The sequence below is a fragment of the Protopterus annectens genome, chromosome 2.part0, assembly GCF_019279795.1.
Source record: "Protopterus annectens isolate FY-2018-M chromosome 2.part0, PAN1.0, whole genome shotgun sequence".
Classification (NCBI taxonomy): domain Eukaryota; kingdom Metazoa; phylum Chordata; order Ceratodontiformes; family Protopteridae; genus Protopterus; species Protopterus annectens.
In genome coordinates this window covers 1,275,268,438-1,275,286,285 of record NC_056728.1, presented here as the reverse complement: position 1 = coordinate 1,275,286,285, position 17,848 = coordinate 1,275,268,438, and the positions used below count along the sequence as shown (strand labels likewise).

General features: G+C 40.5%; 1 protein-coding gene across 1 annotated transcript in view; it reads right to left on the bottom strand.

Moving 5' to 3' along the window:
- Positions 1-17,848, bottom strand: part of HERC3 (HECT and RLD domain containing E3 ubiquitin protein ligase 3) — a 1,624,372-nt gene that overhangs the window by 777,696 nt on the left and 828,828 nt on the right. The window contains exon 14 of the mRNA XM_044060395.1: positions 5,294-5,457. Within this exon, the coding sequence (XP_043916330.1) occupies positions 5,294-5,457 (164 nt within the window). The remainder of the gene's footprint in view (positions 1-5,293; positions 5,458-17,848) is intronic.

Here is a 17,848-nt window from a genome sequence, read left to right as displayed (position 1 = left end):
GATTGTGTTATCTGATGGAAGATGTCTGGGTGCAGCATCCATTCGTGTGCATCCATGATGTTCCTGCTTAAGCTGTCCGCCAGTATATTGTCCTTTCCTGGTACAAACTGGGATTGCAGCTGTATATTGAGTGTCAAGGAAAGTTCCCATAGATTCATCGCCAGTCTGCAAAGAGGGTAGGAATGGGTGCCCCCCTTGCTTGTTTATGTACCACATAACTGTAGTGTTGTCTGTCCTTATTAGCAGGTGGCCTTGATGTAGAAATAACTTGAAGGCCTCGATAACATGCATCACTGCCAGCATTTCCTTTTGGTTTATGTGCATGCGTAGCTCTTTTTGTGACCATAGTCCTTGAATGCATCTTCCCTCCATATGCGCTCCCCATCCGTGGTCTGAAGCGTCCGTTGTAATGGTTTGGCTGGCTAATTGTTTGCTGAAGGGCAAACCCCTGTTTGACTGGCTTGCTTGAGCCCACCACAGAAATTCCCTTTGAAGGCATGGGATGAGTGGTATCAAAGTTTCCAAGCTGTGACTGTGCTGAGACCATAAACTCCTTGGGTACCATTGTAGTTTCCTCATATGTAGCCTTGCTTGAGTAATCAGAAGAATGCAAGAAGCCATGTAACCCAGGGCCTGCAGGATTTTCCTTGCAGTCAGCAGAGTTTGTCTTGACAGGTATTTGAAGTAATCCGGTAGTTGGTTTTGCTTTTCTGCTGTGAGGAAAGCCATTTGGGTGGTTGTGTCTAGATCCGCACCCAGAAAAGTTATTCTTTGGGATGGTACAAGTCTTGACTTGTGAATGTTGACTATATATCCCAAGGCCTGAAGAAGGTAGATGGCATAATTCAAGTGTTTTACCAAAATTTGTTGGCTGTCCGCTTATATAAGGCAGTCGTCCAGATACGGGTATATTTGCATCCCCTGAAGTCTGCAGTGTGCAATTACTGATGCCAGGCATTTTGTGAATACTCTGGGCGCAGTAGATAAGCCAAAGGGCAATGCTGAGAATTGATAATGCTCTGAACCTGCAAGAAATCTGAGGTGTCTTCTGCAGCTTTGTCTGATAGGGACATGCAGGTATGCCTCCTTGAGGTCCAGAGTTACCAGCCAAGACCCCTTGCCCAGCATGGGAAGGAGTTGCTGTAGAGTCAGCATTTTGAATTTTGGCACAATGAGATAAGTATTTAGTGCGGACAAGTCGAGAATAGGCCTCCATTGCTTTTCTTTTCTTGGAACAAGGAAGAGTCAGGAATAAAATCCTTGGCCTTGTTCTGAGAGAGGAACCTTTTCTATTGCTTTCATTTTCATTAAGTTGGAGATTTGTTTCAAAGCCTCTGCCCTTTGATTTGGTGGCAGGTCTGGCATGCCTTTTCTTTGCGGTAATGTGTGGAAATGGAACCTGTATCCTTTGTCTATTATTTGCAGTGTCCATTTGTCCCTTGTAATAATGTGCCAATTTTCTGAAAATAAGGAAAGCTTTCCGCCCAAAGGTGCTTCCAATTGAGCCCTGGTTGGCGGTGTCAAAGTAAAGTCATTGAGTCTGTCCTTGTGCAGCAGTTGTAGGCCCTGCACTACCTTTCTGGTTGGGAGGCTGCCATTGACGTCCTCTGTAGGAGCCTCTAGCTTGCCCTCTACCTCTGGCACGCCTGTTCTTGCCTCTCTGAAATCTGTCTGTGTCTGGAAAGGACCAGTTCTTGGAAGGCCAATTTCTGCTGAATCTTGGTGGTTGGACTTGCATAAAATCTTTGACTGTTTGTACAGATTTTGCCTTTTCTTCAAATTTCTTTAAGACCTCCTGAGCAGTGGAGCCAAATAACTTTTGCTTTTCCAGTGGAGCATCCAGAAGCTTTGCTTTAACATGGTCTGGCAGAGATTGTTCCTTCAGCCAAGCATGCCTACGTATGACTGCACCTGTCATAGCTGACCTACATGAAGCTTCCAATGCATCATAACCACACTGCAAGAAATGGTTGCTAACCTGTTGAGAGTTATGTACCAGATCCTGAAGTGATTTGCGATCTAGGGGTTCAGGTGAAGACAGTTTTTTATGCAATTCATCTAACAAATACTCTTGGTACTGTATCATATGAAATTGACAGTTTAAAGCCCTCATAGAAAGGGTAGCAGAAGTATACACTTTTTACCCCATCGCTCTAAAGCCCTGGACTCCCTTTCAGAGGGGAGTGGATTTTTTGTAGTGACAGCTGCAACCCCTTTAGGGCCCTGGGAAATAGTTTCTGGATCAGCAGAGTGGGCCTTGTAAAGGAAAAGATGTGATTCCGGGACCCTGTAGTACCTATCGGGTTTGGCAGGAGCCGGAGGGAGAGTGTCAGGGGTTGTGCTAGACTCAGAGTACACATCATCAATGACATTCAAAACAGGGGGAATAGCCAAAGGTCTATGCTGAGGTAAATGCAAGAAGGTCCTTAATCTCTTCCTGGAATCAGAGAATTCCTGGCCCTGCCAATGGAAATGCTCCCTCATAGTGTGCAGTGTTTCCCCAAAAGACAGTTCTTCACGAGGGGAGGCCGAAGGGATAGATTCCTCTGCATCAGAATCCTCGTAGGCCGAAAAAGCCTCCTCCTGGTAGTCCGAGAGAGCAGAGCCATCAGAGGCCTCATCTGAGGAGAGGGGATCAGAGGGCTCAACCCTGGGCCTTTTTTCTGTAGGAGGTTGAGAGCCCCTGTCCGGATGAGGTTGAGAGCCCCTAATTAATGAAATAAGGTCCTCTGCTAGACTAAGGATCTGAGAACCTGTAGTGGGTCCCTGAGGGATAACCCCTGGGAGGCATAGATTTTGAGTGTTTAGCAGCTTTAGCCCTAGAGAATGCCTTAATAAACATGGATGCAGGAGGCCTGGCTGCACCACGTGCTGGTGTAGTTTTGTCTAAGGGAATGGTGTCGGAAGGTTCCTGGACACCAGATTCCAATGGAGATTCAACAACTGATACAGTAGCGGCCTCCAGGGCCGAGGTTGTCGGTTGTACGGTTTCGGTGGACGGGAGTACCAAGGACTCGGTTTCAGCCGAGACCCTCGCGGTAGGCCTGGCCGTGGTTTCAGCCGAAACCGTGGACCGCGTGTGTCGGTCCTTGTCCTTCCGTTTCTTTATTAAATGCAAAGTCGGAGTCTCCGACGGCATTTTGTAAGCAAAACTAGCCCCAAAAAATTCCTCTGCAAACTCCGACCAACGTCTTAGACTGCGTCGGTTGAAGGAAGCACAGGCGGAACAGGCCGAGACGTCGTGGTCTGGGCCTAGGCAAGGTAGGCAGTAAGAGTGGAAATCCTTATGAGGTATTTGTTTCCCACAAGTTAAACAATTATTAATTTTATCTGACATCGGCTGAGGCAAGAAAGAGTCCCCAACGGGGTACTTAGCTTTTGAAGTCTTCGGTTTAGCTGAATTACAGGAGCTGGCCGACCGGCACTTGCGAACTGCTTCTGCTTCGGGCACCACGCGGCAAGAAAGACTGAGGAAGATGGCGTCGGCTGACGCTTTTATACCCCAGGCGCTCTGACGTCGGGGTAGGGGCGACATCAGCCAACGCCGGACCCAGACTTTGGAATCCGGCTGACCGGAGGGCTGCCTGAGGCAGGACAACCCATATGTGATGACTGCAGATGCATCCTTGAAGGACATCAGCTCACAACCAGTTAGGTTACTTAAATCTATGAAAGCTAGCCAGTGCCATGGCACAGAGGGATAAAGCCCTAACTATGCCTCAAGTGACCTGGGTTTGATTAGCAGTTCTCATGTCTTGAGGCACTGAGAGGGGGGACAATGATATTAGGGAAATAAAAATAACCCCTCCCAAAAATACAAGCTGTTGCCAGCATGACCCCACCCCCTAGACATCCTTAAGATTCACAACAGATACAGCACACTTAGAAAAAAGTCTGGAACTATAAGGAGGAGCTTGTAGTTCCAACAATGGAGGACACTGGGATAGCCATAAAGAGTGAAACACTAATGGGGGGTCTACGAAAGGCATGACAGGGACAACCTGCAATTTGCTGAAGCTGCACAAGGCAACTGTAGGCACCCAATGAAAGTGTTCTGTACAGCTACACAACTAGTGAGCAAAAGAAACTCAAACTGAAGGTGCTGCTAAGCCTGCAACTCAGCTAGCTCTCATGACAGTTAATGTATAAACTAAAATACAGTCGCAAGTCCTTAAAAGTTGTTGACAAAGTGGTGTAGTAGTGGAAACTGCAAGAGTAGTAAAAGCAGAGCGGTTCTAAAAATGAACAAAAATGGATATTAATGATATGGCACAATGGTCCAGGAAAGCACAGGTATAGTCTGAGATGGTTTTCATCATATGATGAACTCAAAAGCACACTGCAGGTCATGGAGGCAGAGGTCTTAATTTTTTTCCTGAGAACAAGTATGGGTATCTTCTTGTGGTGAATGTAAGACAGAACTTGACAGGAAAACGCTGTTGAATTTGGTCGATAGTAGAGGATGCCAAAATGAGACAATGTCAATGTGGCTCCTGCGAGTACAGATTTTTTTTCTTTTCTTTTAGTGTGTGCAGAGAAACACAAGTACATATAACTATCTGAGCCCACTTTGGAACCCCATCTGAAAGTTAAAATCTAACTTGCTAAGCATCTCAACTTCTGTGCTCAAGATTTCTGGAAAAAACAAAGTCATAAAACAGGGTTTGCAACAACGTATGTTTTCTGACAGGCAAATATAAAACTCTAATGTCTGGCATTACTGACCCAACTAAAATCCTCAGTGATTAATCAGAAAATCAAACTTTTACAAGGGACAATGCAAACATCAGGAAAATCAGAGATGTGCTTAAGTAGGACTGTTCATAAACAGTATATATCCTCTTCCAATTGTAAAAATGACATCATTCAGCACCACTGATGGGAGTTAATTTCTCTGCCATTTACATGCAAACCACTCAGATTTTTCACATACTTTTTCTCAAAAACTAAATCTTGTGAGATTTTTCCAATACATTTGTAGGTGAATTTGCCTAGTTTATAAGGCACCTCTTCAAATAAAAAAGAACACTTGGTAAAGAAGTTGGATAAACTTTGTATAAGTCACCTAGCTCTGGGAATCCCCATGTCAGACAGCCTTAGTGGTTCCAAATACATCTAAGAGGCTTCACTAAAGCATGCGAGAAAATATGACAATAAAAAGACGAGAGAAAGAACTTAGCAAATGGAATAATGCATTGCAGAAAAACAGCTGCAGACATAAGCTGCTCAAAACAAGTTAAGCTATCATGTTTTTATTCCATACTAATTAAACAACCCAACTTGTCAAACTTACCAGATGAAGCTTTTCCAGCAACCTTAGAGCAGCTGTGATGTATGTATTAAAAAGGGCAGGAACCGGTAAGTTGTTTCTTCCAGTTAAAAGGTATACAACTGTATGTTTGTAAATTTCCACCAGTTTAAAGAAATATTTTGGATCTATCCGACACCACCACTTGTCTGTGGAAAAACAATAACAGAACACCACCATCAGGACAAAATTTGAAGTACCTGGATATGCTTTTATGGGGAGGGGATTCAGTGCACAGCATAACATATGTAATAGCCAGCATCATATCACTTTCATCAACATGACTGCATGTTGCTGATTACAATGCCCATTACACAAACAGTGAGCAACATGGTGTGCATTTCATGAAAATAATGGAACTGCAGGGGGGGGGTCTTTATGGGACTCGATGCTGCAGGCAAACAGCTTTCCCACCCCTGGAAGATGCCCATTACTTTTCTAAGCCCCAAACTAGATGCCACTACAGTTTGAAAAATGGGCTAAGTTGTTTTGCATTTGTTATATACAGAAATAGGTATGTATACATGTATATCTACATCTATATACCTATATATATATATATATATATATATATATATATATACACCTTTATATATCTATATCTACCTATCTATAGATAATATATATATATGTATATATATATATATATATATATATATATATATATATATATATATATATACATACACACACACACACACACACACATATTATATATATATATATATATATATATATATATATACACACACACATATATATATATATATATATACACACACATACATATATATCTATATAGATATAGATATATATATATATACACACACATATATATATATATATATATATATATACATACACACATACAGACATATATACGCACACACATACATTATACATTTTTGTATTTTGGGCATAAAATACTTCCATCAACTGCATATTCTACATCAATTTTCAATTATGCAACTGAGCCACTTTATTACAAAAATATAAAACAAAGTCATATAAAGACTTTGTTTTATATTTTTGCAATAAAATGGTTCCACTGCCTAATGTCTGAAAACTGATGTAGAATATGCAACTGATGGAAGTACTTTATGTCTAAAATACAAAAGTTAAGTATTTAACAATGTCTATTCAACATGCACATGTATTTTTTATATATGATAATCATCAATGGTCAAAAATCACAAACAGTAACCATCAAATAACCAAAAATAAAAGATAAAAAATGCAAAGCAATCAACATACCCAACCCTGAAAACATAGAACACTGAATACTGATAAAACAAATCTCTCTCTCAAAAGCAAAATAAAACAAAAATAACCAAAAAATAACTTTTTTGTAGGGGCAAGCTCCTCTCAAACACGTAAATACACCAAATCCACAGTTGCACCACCTCAGAAAGTCGAGAAATCTCCCTAATAATGGGAATTCACTGCTGCTGCCTGCTAACAACCATACTGGCGATGACTTCTCAATACAATTAACACACACCAACAACCCACTTATAAACCGTACAGAATCAAACCATCACCAAGACATAAATGACTTACCCCGCCCCCACCATAAACAAATTCTTCATACAGACAGACTTTGGCTTTACTACTGTTTATGTACAAGGACTAAACCTCATCTGTGCCTTATGTACTCGAAGTTAGTTTCATTTATTTATTTTACATTTGTTTACCAAGTTTATTCATACTCTGATATGCAAGACAGATGAGAACAAGGACTTCAAAGAAGTTGTGAAGTCTGGGTGTTCATCAATTTCAGCACAGCTAGACCAGCCCATGGTAACTGTTGCTCCTGCAGTGACTTATTAGGCTAGCTATTTTTTTTTTATTTTTCTGCTTGCAACTCTGCAGCTACACGAAAAAGAAATAGAGGTGAAGTGGAGAACTGCTGGGAGAAGACAGTTTGCTTTTTAGCGGTATATATATATTTTTAATTCCGACTGTGTGGCAGAGAACTAATGGCAGTCATATAAAAGGTTTTTTGGCTACAAAGTATGGATTTCCTGCTGTGAATGGGTACACCTTGGTTTCCTCCAAGGTAACCTCACACATTAATTTCCTGGTTTGGTACAGCAATCAGTACTTCATTACTTTCACATCCATTTTTTAAACTTTAGTATTGCCAGTCAGTCTTTCTAACTCCACCAGGCACAAACCAAAGCCACTGACCTCTCACCTGAGCCCAAGCCATATTCAGAAAAATGTGTTGGACAATGCCATAATCTGAAAAAATAACTTGAGCTATGTTCGTGCCTTTTACCATTCTAAAAGAGAGCAGCCACCCTTTTCTGTTTCCCTTCACTGTTTCATGTTTTGTTCTCCTGAGTGGGGCCCATTACACCTTCCTCTGTGGGTGTGCACATTCCAATACATGCCACATGAAAGCTATTGGATAAATTCAGCTTAGCAGAGTCAAGTGCACATCCCCGGCCCATACATTTTATGCTGTGAACCACTTTTCCAGCTGGTGACACCACTGCAGTGGGCTGACCCTACTATCCTACCTCCATACTGGATGGGCAAGCCATCATCGGCTTAGTGGTCATCTGGACTGTATAGTCATCAGGGCTTCATCCATGTATGCCACACAACCAGAACATTCAATTCCCTTTTGTTCTATCAGTGAATGTGTAAGGACAATGATATTATTACTTAGGCAAGAGTTACCCCAAGAAGTTTGATAATGAATCTTGCATTACAGTCCCTTATTCATCATATGCAGATGTCTGTTTTGGGGTTACACAGACATCTGAGGATAGATTAGTGTGACTAAAGGCACAAAGAACAGTTGTGTTACAAACTGCCCAAAACTGTGGATGCTCAATTATATTCATTGCTGCAGTCATCACTTCTGGGATTCCTGCATGCAGGGGCACAACTGTTGGTCTGATTTCAAGAACTTTACCTTCTCCCTCCTGGCTCTGGCTGACTTCCTCCCACTCAGACATCAAGAGGTTAGTGGTATAAGAGGGGCAGTGGCCAATGACATCTGATTATCTTTCTTGTCCAGGCTGGACTTGGGACTTTTCTTAATTTCCAGAATATAAGTGGACCTGTCAGCCTCATCACAGAGGACAAGTACTCACCCAGAGTCCACGGTCTGTCTCTCTGGGTTCTGGGCATGGTCAGGAGGAGGCAGCCTGGTGGAAAAAAGATGAGAAAGGTGGAAGAAAATGATGATGAGTATACCCATCCATAACCACAGGATGAGCAAACAGAACTACAGAGGGTGATAGTGAGAGGGATGAGGGACTGCAACAGTGAATATTACTCAGTACATTTTCAACACAACTGTACTTTGGCCTCATAATACTCACTGTTGCAGTCATCATTTTCAGGATGACCCTTCGCACATAAGTTCTAGTTGGAGGCTTGCACTGATTGAGCTATGAAGACATCCACAGCCTTGGAGAACACATATGGCGAATCCAACCCTGTCTGTGGATGAAGACCCCCCCAAATTCTAATGCTTTGTAAAAGGTGTAGAGAGATGATGATGTAGATGCTTCTAAAACTCATAAGAGTACCATCTCCTCAAAGTAATGAAGTGTTGGCTGCTGCTGTGGCTCTAGGGGAATGTATCTTCACATAGCCTGGTAATTTAATACAGTTTACAAGTCATTCAGGCAGAATTTGCTTAATGAAAGGCTCCATTCCTTGCCTTTTGCAAAGCAGACAAAAAGTTGATTTGTTGATCTGATTCTTAGTTCTTACTAAATAGAATCTTGGGTGTCCATGCATGTCCAAGGCATGCAAAGTTCTCTCTCCCTTGTTTTGGGGTTTGGAAAAAACACATGGAGGTGAACTGCCTGACTCAGGGAAAATATTCTACTGCTACTTTGGGCATGAAAAAGGGACAGTACACAGAGTGGCTCTATTTCTGGAACATAAAAAAATATTCTTTTACACTTTAGGCTTAGCAGCTCAGAAATTCTTCTAGCAGATGTCACAGTTACCAAAACAATGTCTTTCAGAAGTATTTTAGGGAGGTTAGAGGATGCCATGGTTATTTACTTCTAGTACTAGAAGAGGTCTCATGGTGTAGCAATTTCCCTTTTGGGTGGTCTGAGATGGAGTGCTTCCTTGAGGAAATGCATGACTAGCAAAAATAAGAGTACAAAACAGGATCTAAAGACAGGCAAACTGAGATAGCAGAAATATGCACCTTTCAAAGCGCATCAGATACTCCTGATCTGTGGTGGTCTAACAGGTTGCTGAGAACCAGAGCTACTCCCTGACAGGGAGATGAGAACCAGAAACAATTCAGCTACATTAGTTTTCAGGTCTCTAACAAGAACAGCAGAGGGAACATCTCTTCCACTTTACTAGGTATGACCTTCATGTATTTACTTTCCTAGCCTTCCTGGTTATATCCAGTATATTCTCTGGAAACATGCACTTGGAAGCAATGAGTACTAATGTCATCCAAGTTGCCAGTACTACAGTTCTGAGGCAGAGGTACACAATAAGGCAACTGTATTGATTCTTCCCTTGCCAGACTTAGCAAGAGAGAGAAACAGCGCTGCTTTGCCAAAAGGGGGCTATCAGAAGAACTTTGGCCTCTCCTCCTTTATCTTCAGTAATACCCCAGGAATGGGGGAGGGTCAGAGTGAAGTTGTGAGAAAAAGTCCTACCCTTGGAGTGGAGGAAGCACCTACTTTCCATACTCTTGGAGTTGCCATCCTACAACAAAACTTCCAGAGTTGCTTTCCCACTGCAGAAAAGAAAAATGTCTATTTCTGGAACACCCCATCTTTAAGTCGTTTGATTGACTTGCTCAAAGAGTATGCTAAAATTTTTTTTTAGATGAAATGCAAGATGTCTTGAGGTCAGCCTAGACTCCAATACGATTTCCCAAGCTTGCACTATGAGTTTGCAAAGTATGCAAGTGTCAACCTTAGGTTAAACTGATGACAAGTCAGTATAAGAATAACAAGTTTGGTTTTCTTTTTCAAATAGTTTAAGTTAAAGCAATAAGTTTTACTAATATTTTGGGTTGTGCGGCTTGTTAAGGTATAAATGGAAAAAAAATGAGTCGCAGATGCACCTCTCAACTTTTCAGCATTAAAAGTCAGTGGTGGTTTTTAAATATCATACCAAAAAGCACAAGAGAGGAGCACTTTCCTACTTCTTGGGAAAGAAGAACTTTAGATACTACTTCCAATATAGTTAGTAATAAGGACTCTTTTTACAGAACTATTTGTTATTTAATAACGTACTCACCATCAACCAGGTCTCCAAGACCAAAATAAGAACAGAAAACATCAGTACAAATGAGAGGAGCAGAGCAAAATAGGTTAAAAATCATAGAACATACACTGACACCAATTTGGCACAACCATTCTTACAATCACAGAGATATTAGATACAATAACAAAGCAATAGAAATGATATCCTGATTGGCTATGCTGCATTACTTACAGGTCTTTGAAGCTTGAAAGAAAAATATCACGGAAATAAAGCACCTAGCAGTGACAAAAATTCATGCTCCCAGAAAAGTACCTGTAGCACTAGGAAATAATCACAGTATTCAGAAACAGAACTGGAGCGTAACATAATAAAAACCTAAGTGCCATTATGAAATAAATAAATATGAAATAAAATAGAGGAAACATAACAGAATGTTAGTGTTGTTTGTACTATTCTAGCATAACAAAGATATGAAAAATAAACTGCTCAAACCAAAGTGTCTGTACGTTACAAAAAGAGATATATGAAAGTTCAACAAAACGTACAGACATAGCATAACACTAACTATAGCTTTATTCTTTGCCTAGCTGAAATGAAGCTACATGCCTGCCATCAATGTTACAATTACTAATGTTATATAGCAATGTTATATTCTTACTATTCTCACTACCCTCCTACTTACCCCTCTCTACTGCCTTTTTTCACCCATGAACCCATTAACTGTTCTTACCACTGACTTCCTGCATGTAAATTTCTTCCTTATCCACTTACCCCTTTACTTCACCTCCATTCACTACCGTCTACTTCTGATCCTACAGCGATCACCAGCTCACCAACTTACCCCTTTTCATATTTATTTTACAGGTCCCTGGTACCATAACAAAGGTTCAAATACCCTACTTCACATAAAGAGAGGAATACCCACTCCCCTTGTCTACTGAAGTCCGCAGAATCCTGTCCAGCAACTGTGCTATTAAATCAGGCCAAAGTATGTGTTAAGTCTATAAAATTTAACCAGTCCTGCTAGCCTATTAATGATAATTTATATTGTAAGGTACCTGGTCAGCTACAATACATCTCTGCATACCCCACCTCTTACCCCCTCCTCACTCACTACCTGCCCAGACTCATTCTTTGTTAACTACATAGCTATCACTTGATTAACCCTGTCCACTGTCAGCTCCTATCTGCCCTCTAAAGCAACTACTAGTCCAACCCTACCCCTGACAACTTTCTGTTCTCTCTCCTTACTCTGTCTCCTTCTGCCACCTAACCTCTCCCTACCTTACACCTCTATCTGCCCACTCCCTCATTCTGAGCTTTCTAGCCACACCAACTCTCACCTACCTAACCCTGCAACCCCCTTCTCCACCCTAACTCCCCCACTCAGCGCCCCATCCTAGCTAATAGCTCTGGGACTATACTCCCCCCTTTTAATCTTGTACTTAGCTATATTTTTGCTAAAGACTCCGTCAGAGCTGTATGCATAAAATGTGAAATCAAAACAACTATTTCTAGACACTAAATAACTCTGCCTGCTGAAAAGCCTTTCTCTGATTGTTTTTCCTTCTTCTGCATTGCTAGCCCGCTCCGTTCGCCCTCACTACCACTCGGGCTCACTTCGCTCCCCTACCCTACCCCCTTTCCCACCCACCCCTAGGGCTCTCAAACTTATAGTTCAACATCACACCCACAAACAATTCCCACCTCCCCAATTATCCTATTACACCCCTCCAATCAACTGCAACATAAATCTCAATCACCAAACCTCCTACCTATCCAACACATTACTACCACCACACCACCAATATCTACACCCTAACTTCACTCAACAAGTTTACTTTCAAAATCAACCTTACCCTCACAATAACTAAACATGCATAGTGTACAAAACCCACGTATCCAAAAACTTTTATTTTATCAAACAATCATCTCCATCCTACTTCTACTCTCTATACTCTCTTCCTATCACACCCATCTAAATATCACCTCTCCACCCCCATGGCAAACCAGACCAATAAGTAACCACACACACCTGCAAAACTCTCCCATTACAACCCCCAACTCCACATCCTTTTCAACCCCATCTCTCTATTATAACAAATTAGCAATAAAAACTAACCCCCACACCTCACAAAAGCTATCTAAAATCCTTAATAAACTCGCCAAACTATACTTAAACCTACTCCAAAAACTCTCCTGCTGTGGAGACATTCACCCAAACCCAGGCCCCACCTCAACAAACAAATATAAACTAAAGCTACCAAATCTCCATTTCTGCAAACCCAAATCATCTCTCCTCCTTTTAAATATAAATGCAAGAAGCATACTAAACAAAATACATGACCTGCATGCCTTATTAGCCCTATATACACCTGACATAGTAATACTAACAGAAATATGGCTTAAACCTGATCATCACAATAATGAAATCATAGCCCCAGGTTATGATACCCTACGTAACGACAGAACAGGGAAAAAGGGTGGAGGTGTAGCAATTCTATTCCAAAGTCACCTCTCACTAGAACTACTTGACTATAACAATGACGAAATCAACAACATAGAACTTATCCTAGCCAAATTCAAACTAAATACAAACAAACAAATAATCATTGCAGGTGCCTATCTACCCCCCAGGTAACAACATTCCCATAAAGGAAAACATGTTAAATTGGTTCTCACTCTCCCTCCCTTATGAAACAATACTGTTAGGTGACTTTAACATAGACTGGAACAACTGCTCCAATAACCTTCCCTCAGAACATAGCAACCTTTATGGGTTCTCACAAATAATCACTACCCCCACTAGGACTGACAAAACAACCAAACGTCAATCCATTTTGGATTGGATTCTGGTATCAAACCCCACTTTTGTTCATCAATCTGGCTGTCTTCCTCACAGTCTAAGTGACAATCAACCCACCTATCTTATTAGGGGCAAGACAACACCTACCCAACCTACCTCTACTCAAAACAATACGTAATAAAAGACACTTCAGAGCCAGTGACTTTAACAAAGCACTACGTTGCTGTAACTGGCTCCCTCTTAAACAACTACCTCTCAACAAAGCTGTAGAGTACTTTAATTCCACCTTCCTACATATCCTAGACCATCATGCTCCCTCTAGATCCATTAGAACAAAAACCCACTATGCCCCATGGCTCAGTAAAGAGACAAAACTGACAATGAAAGAAAGGGACAAACTCTGGATAGCATCCCACAAAGATAAAAACACTGCTCTAAGATCAAAGTACATTGAATTACGTAATAAAGCTAAGAGACTAACTAAACTGGACAAGTCCAACTACTACAAAAACCTACAGGATAAATATAGCAACAACCCCCAAAAATTCTGGACTTCCATTAATAAAATACATCACCCTGGGAAAGCATCCACTCCCACCCCTGTACTGCCAAACAACCAGGATGATATTCCCACACAATTTAATAAATTCTACACAGAAACAGTTGAAAATCTAGCCAAAAGCCAAAAAAATAATGATACTCCTATACAATCTTCCACCTCAACAGTCGTACAAATAATATCTCTACCTTTTCTCTACAGCCAGCGCCCACTAAATTGATTGCAAATCTCCTTAGAAAGCTAAAACCAACTACACTAGCTGCAGATAAACTCCCTGCTGATTTCCTTCAGATAGCAGCAGAAGCCATATCCTACCCAGTGTCAATTCTCATAAATAGATCTATTTCAGAACATACAGTTCCTACCCTCTGGAAAACTTCCCATATTGTCCCTCTACACAAAGGTGGTAACTCCTTAGAGCTAACCAACTATCGTCCTATAGCCATACTATCACCCTTATCAAAAATTCTAGAAAGAATTGTCCACTTGCAACTAATGCAATATCTACAACAAAATAATCTACTATCCAACTCCCAGCATGGCTTCAGACCCTCCCACAGCACAACCACTGCACTTCTATCTTATACCAATACCGTCAACCACTTTAGAAACCAAGGTCTTTTCGTATCTTCCATCTTCATCGAGTTATCCAAAGCCTTCGACATGGTTAATCACAATCTGCTCCTCAATACTCTATCTAGTCTCAATATTTGCTCCTCCACCATACTCTGTTTCAATAGCTATCTATCAGAACGCCAACAAGCAGTTCTCTGGCAAGAAAAGCTGTCCCCTCTCTTACCAGTTTCCATAGGAGTCCCTCAGGGATCAATCCTTGGCCCACTGCTGTTCTCCCTCTTCACTAACATCTCCTCTTCACTGCCCACTGCCACAGTAATTCAATATGCTGATGACACCACCATAATATGTGCTGCCCCTAGCATAAAGAAACTACACACACTCACCCAATTCAACTTTACTCTAGCAGAAACTTGGTTTACTAAAATACAACTTCTTCTCAATCCAAAGAAAACCAAACTAATCCTATTCACCCCTGGCAGGTCATCCAATTCAAACCATAGCCTTACAATAAACTCCAAAAATAATATTCAAATCACACCAACCAACCACACCAAACTACTAGGAGTAGAGATTGATAATCGCCTAAAATCTGATATCCATATAGCACAAACCATCAAAAAGGTAAACCAAAAACTAGGTCTCCTATACAGAAATAAAAGGTTCATGATTAAACAGACCAAAGCCACTATTGCAAGAAGCCATCCTTCTTTATGCTTCCCCTATCTTAACTAACCTTCACCAGACTGAACTTCACAAAATGTAATCTTGCTACAAAAAGATTGCCAAATTTGCAACAGACTCATCAAATAGAACCTATCACTGTCTTTCCCTAATGCAACTCAAGTGGCTGGAACTTCCTCACCTACTAAGACTTAACCAAGCCACAATTGCACATAAACTCTACTACAACCCTGAAAAAACACCTGCCCTCCAACAGCTAATTCAACCCTACACCACCACTAGAACCCGGAGATCTAGCAATCAAAATCTCATTCAAGTAATAAGACATAAAAATGAAGCAGGTAAATCTCTCTTTGCCTGCACAAAAGCACAAACCTGGAACTCGCTCCCAAACAACATAACTAGGACTACTTCTAGCACCCACTTCAAACACCTCCTGAAATCCTACTATTCTAACAATTAGCTCTGCTCTTGCTACACCCCAGGGTAGCGATAACTATACTCAGTTACAAGGATACTACTACACTATAACACTTCCCTTACTTACCTCTACTGATATCCTTGCATACTCATCCAAACATAACATCAATCTAACAGCTGAAATCCTACCAACACTGGTTCTGTCTGGTACTATATTCCTTACCTGAAAACTGCTCTAACCTGTATCTAAGATTCATACAATACCTAAAATAGTTCCTCTTACTCTCATCCTACCTATACCTATATTGTAGTTATGCCACTATGAGCATTTACATACTGCCCAGTTATACTAAAGCAGAAATGTATTGTGAATGTAAATTTATTAATGTTTTTGTCAATATGAAGAAAAAAAATGGGGTTAATCTCTCCATTCCGGTACTAATAGTACACTCTACTACTAATGTTCCTTTGTACTACTTTATATGTTGTAAATTCCTTTGTATTGCACTAATCTAATATTGTAACATGGAACTTTTCTCCCCGGGCCTCCGCTGAAAATGGACCTGTGTGTCCAGTCGGACCCTCCTGGTTAACAAAAATAAAATAAAATAAATACATAAATAAATAAATGAAGCAATCAGTGTTAATAGAATGGGTGAATATAGCCACTTGTAAAGAAAGAAATTTACATGTGCACTAATCTGTACAATCCAGGTAAAATGATTAGCAAAAAGCATTACCATTTGATTACTGATGAACAAATGGCCATAAAAAATGCCAAACATTGTTTTGCTTAGCACTAGATGCACTGCAAAACAGGGTGTTTAACAAATAAATCTAAAAAAAAGCAAACTTCTTAACAGCATAATCAAATATCCACAATTTGAAAGTGCAGGTCCCCTAGTCTCCCATTTGCTAGTTTGTCAGCACCAGAAGAGTTCTAGAAAGCTCTGGTTCCAAGAAAGTGAAGACCTGAAAGGTGTCGAACATAACCAATCACCTATTAATGTGTAATCAGATAAAACACCATAACAAGGGGTTGATAAGCTGCTGAACAGAATAAAAGAGCATAACTTCAAGGTAAATAACAGTAAATACAAAATTCAGCTTCACATATCTAAGCATTTTATTCTGTCAGATGGTCAGAAACCTAATCAAGAAAAATCTAAGCACTTTTGCTAATGCCAAGGCCAGTCAAAAGGAATTACAGAAGTTTCTAGGAATTATGCAGTACTCTGCAAATACTATGCCTGACATGTTCTGAGTTAAGTATGCCTCTAAGTAAGCTGAAAGAGCAAGAGGTAATTTGTGAATCGAGTTTTGAAGACGATAAAAGTGTAAACTAGTGATTTTACAGAATATGCCTGCATTGGAAGTAGATAACAGTCACAGTAGCATAGCAGCTATAAAACTACAGGATGACATACCACTTACCTATTTTTTTGTTGTTGTGTCTTTCGGCTTTTCCCGGTTAGGGGTCGCCTCAGCAGAACTCCGGTCTGCTAATGATTGGCAGTAGATTTTTACGTACCAAGTTGCCGGCTCTGATGCACAACCTTCAACGAAGGTATGCCTATTCACGCATGTCTCCACACAGAAGACGCTCTAGCTGTGAATCGAACAGGACGTCTTACTGTGAGGCGACAACGCTACTGCAGCACCACCACCACCGCAGTATACACCACTTACCTATTAATCAAGAAAATTTTCAGTGGCCCAAATGAGTTACGTTGGACAGAAAAAAAAAACAATCAAACAGTGAAAAAGTAAATTACTAGGAACAAAGGGTAAAATAATTCAGGTAGAGCCACACCATGAACCTTAAATCATAGCCAACATGACTTTTTACGAGGAGTCTCCAAGACTGCAGAGAATGTTCAGTAATCTGCATGAAGTGAAAGTGATGTACAGAATAGGTAAGAAATAACACGTGATTAGATATGCAGAACACAGCATATTTAACATAGATGCATGAAGAACTGCTAGAAAAACTAGACATTCCTTGAGCAATACTGCAAGTGCCAGTGATGGAAAAAGTAAAAACTTCAGTAGTGGACCAACACTCACAAAACTGCAATTACTGAAAAATGTTACAATAAAAGAATGACATAAGCAAACATCATCATAAGAAAAACAAATCCGCTTTATTGTTCATTCACGGAAAAGTAATGCTCAAAGCTGACCAAAAAAAAGAAAAAGATCCAAAAATCAGCTGGAAAAACAACTTTACTAAATTATCTCTTATGGCCTAGACAATTATACATTTATATAAATTTAAAACAAA